A 3,688-nucleotide genomic window follows, 5' to 3' on the forward strand; every position below is an offset into this window, starting at 1 on the left:
CTTACATTTTCTTCTAGTATATTTTTACATTTATATTCTCAGTTCATCTCTATATTATTCTGAGATTCTCATTATGTCACAGAAAATAAGACTGAGGCAGAAAAATATTTTAAAGCTTATCCTTTTTTTAATAATCTATGACCTGTCAGAATCAGTACTGATATGCAGCTTCTGATTCTCAGTACAGTTTTGTTTTTATTACATATTTTGCACCAGCATCTATGATACAACACAAATAGAATTCTCTTTTACCTCCCTATAAGAAATATTTTCCTTTCAAATTTTCTTCTGAATGCATCTTTCACCTCCTTATTCCTCAAGCTATAAATAAGGGGGTTAACCATGGGGATTACCACAGTATAAAACAGAGAAATCACTTTATTGATACCCAGGGAGGAACTTGAACTTGGCCGAACATAAATCAAGAAAAGAGTGCCATACAGGATGGAGATGGCTGCAAGGTGAGAAAAACAGGTGGAAAAGGCTTTCTGCTTCCCATTAGCAGTCTGGATCTTCAAGATGGTCATCAGGATGCAAATATAGGAGACCATGATGATCAGACCACTGAGTACTCCTATAGCTCCAGCCAAGACAAACAGCACAAATTTATTCATCCAGGTGTCTGCACATGCTAGGGAAAGCAGTGGAAAAATATCACAGAAAAAGTGATTGATAATATTTGAACCACAAAAGGGTAGGCAAAAAGTGAAAATTGTATGAGTCATGGTGCTTATAAGAGCCATGGCATAAGGCCCTACCACCAGCTGCATACAGACCTGCTGAGACATAATGAATGTATACCACAAGGGCTTGCAGATGGCCACATACCGGTCATATGCCATGGCAGCCAGGAGAAAACACTCAGTTGCCTCAAAGAGACCAAAGAACCACATCTGTGCAGCACAACCCAGAAAAGTGATGCCTTTTTTCTCTGCAAAGATATTACACAGCATCTTAGGGGCAATGGAAGAAGAGGAACAAATATCTACAAAGGACAAGTGGCTAAGAAAAAAGTACATAGGAGTGTGGAGTCTGGGATCAATCCATTTGAGAGTGATAATCTCTAAGTTACCTCCCAGGGTGATAAGATAAACAAAGAGAAACATGAAGAAGAGAACAATCTTCTGATAGGGATGATCTGTGAGGCCCAATAAAAGAAATTCAGTCACTACTGTCTGGTTCTTGTCTTCCATTGGTTCCACTAGTTCCATTGGTTCATTGTAATCTATCATAAGAATGAGAAATTATTTTTATTACAAACGAAATCAATGATTAATAGCTACATATAGTATTTGAAGCTAATGATAGGTTGTTTCAAACAGGGTTATAAGGGACAATTGTGAAATAGTGTTGATCTGGGAGATACTCCTAGATACTAGATGTGAGCAGTTGTGCAAGAATCTTGTGTAAATGTGAACAATTTACCCTTGATCTCTTTGGATTCTGTGCACTCTCCCACCAAGAGCCATCCAATTGTGGCTCACATCTGTAGTCCCAGCTACTCAGGAGGCTGAGGAAGGAGGATCACTTGAGCCCACGTGTTCAAGGCTGCTGTAAGCTATGATCCCACCACTGCACTCCAGCTTGTGTGATAGAGTGAGATCATGTCTCTAAAAAATAGAAAATAAATAGTCATCCAACTATATGATCTAAAATGCCCTCAGATTATAAAATTATATTTGAAATGAAAATTACTTTACTCTCCATACTCCATGTCACCATATAATGAGGTCATAAACCCACTTAGGAATACCCTAAAGATGCAAAGTGAAAACCAATGAGATGTTCAGATCCTAACATTAGATGTCAGGGAAAGGACAAGCAGGGGAGTTCTTATTCTTTTTAAATGATTAGTAACATCCTAATGTTATTAAGACATAATTTGTAAGTGTATTTATCAGTCTATTCCCTATTCTCCCTTATATAAGGATGTGAAAAGGATAATACACTGAACAAAAAGGTTGTTATTGAAACTTAGTAAAAGTAAATGATAGTTGTTCATGTTTATAAAGATCTGTCCTCAGATCTATGACAGATCTGAGGTCAAAAGAGGCATCAGGAATCAATAATATAAGATGATAGATTGAGAAGGAATGGCAAGGGCTAGAAATTTCTCTCAACTTTGTAATTCCAATAAAGGAAGATGATGCCATGGGAGGAACTGAGAGACCCTCCCTGCCTTTGAGATCAAGTGATCTGACAAATGTTGTACAGCAACTTGTGATGGAAATTATATGGAAAATTAAGCATCTGCTGAGCTAAAACAACACATAATTATTTTACATGCTTTCCTATATTTTATGTACATATTTTTAAGGCACTTATCCTGAAGTTTGTGAGGCAATATCAATTATAGTTATAATATGTGAAATGTCAAATGCTTAATACTTTATACAGGGAAAACCTTCAAGAAAATACAATGTTTGTGACACATTTGTCGAGAAATAACAAATAAAACTACTTAAAATTTCCAGAAGAAGACAATCATGTAGGATGATTTATTAAAAAAAGAACCTGATTTATACAACACCATCACTTCAATTAATATCCTGTGTGGATAAAATACAAACAGCATACCATTCTTGAATTAAATACTAATTAATATGTGAAACTTAGTGTATACTCTCAAACAGTTACTAAATGTCACTGCATCTATCTGAGTTTTGATTATTTTATCATTATCATGATTGTTTGCTTCATGCTATTGTGGAGTGGCTTTTCAGCAGTCACAAGGACAATTTTAGGCTTACATTATCATGTTCTCACTCATAAGTGGGAACTAAACAGTGAGAACACTCGGACACAGGAAGGGGAACATCACACACCAGAGCCTGTCATGGGGAGAGCGGGCAGGGATAGCATTAGGAGATACACTTAAAGTAAATGACGAGTTAATGGGTGTAGTACACCAACATGGCACATGTATATATATGTAACAAATCTGCACGTTGTGCACAGGTACCCTAGAACTTAAAGTATATTTTTAAAAACATTAAAAATAAATAAAAAAGAGTATTATCCATTGTAGAAATGTTTCTGTTTATCCATAGTCAAATATGCCAAGATTGGTGTGTGGGGATAAGAGGTATACAGACTGATCCTAGTTTTAGTTCAATTACTACTTATTTATTTATTTGATTGTAAGTCATTTTGAGTTTCTATAAAATAAAGATGATGTTCTGTATGACTTTCAATATCTAACATTCCATGAGCTTAGAATTCTTCATGAACATTACAGTGCCTTTCTATTTTTTTATTTTACAGAATTGTTTTATTTTATATAATTATTTTATTTTTAATTTACAAATAAAATTGTTTCTATTTCTTGGGTACAATATGATGCTTTGAAATTTGTATTCATTGTAAAATTGCTAAATCAAACTAATTAACATATGCATTACCTCACATATTTATCATTTTCTGTTGGGAGAACACTTAAAATCTCTCTTAGCAACTTTTAAGAATATAATACATTGTTACTAACAGTATCTCCATATTATTTTTAAAAAACAGGAAATTCAGTTGCTTCATTTCACAAAGATGTGAACAAAATGCCAACGTCTGCTCTCTTTAGAGAACCTGAGGTGGAAGGTCATGTTCCCAAAGTTCAAGCTAATTCTGAGGTTTCTCTACCAAAAAGTTTATGTTTTCCAAATGCAGTTTACTCACTTCTTTATGTATCTCCTTT

The 3,688-nt window shown here is 34.7% G+C and overlaps 1 protein-coding gene across 1 annotated transcript; it reads right to left on the bottom strand.

Moving 5' to 3' along the window:
• Positions 1-248: 248 nt before the first annotated feature.
• LOC105527153 (olfactory receptor 5G3) lies at positions 249-1,193 on the bottom strand. The gene has a single exon (XM_011963393.1). It carries the CDS (start codon positions 1,191-1,193, stop codon positions 249-251), a length of 945 nt encoding a protein of 314 aa, XP_011818783.1.
• Positions 1,194-3,688: the final 2,495 nt, after the last annotated feature.

This window comes from Colobus angolensis, unplaced genomic scaffold (genome assembly GCF_000951035.1).
Source record: "Colobus angolensis palliatus isolate OR3802 unplaced genomic scaffold, Cang.pa_1.0 Scaffold61, whole genome shotgun sequence".
In the NCBI taxonomy this organism is placed as follows: Eukaryota; Metazoa; Chordata; class Mammalia; order Primates; family Cercopithecidae; genus Colobus; species Colobus angolensis.

Bases quoted from the DNA above. Each gene is read 5' to 3' on its own strand.
- LOC105527153 (XM_011963393.1), bottom strand. From the start codon at position 1,193: ATGGAAGACAAGAACCAGACAGTAGTGACTGAATTTCTTTTATTGGGC.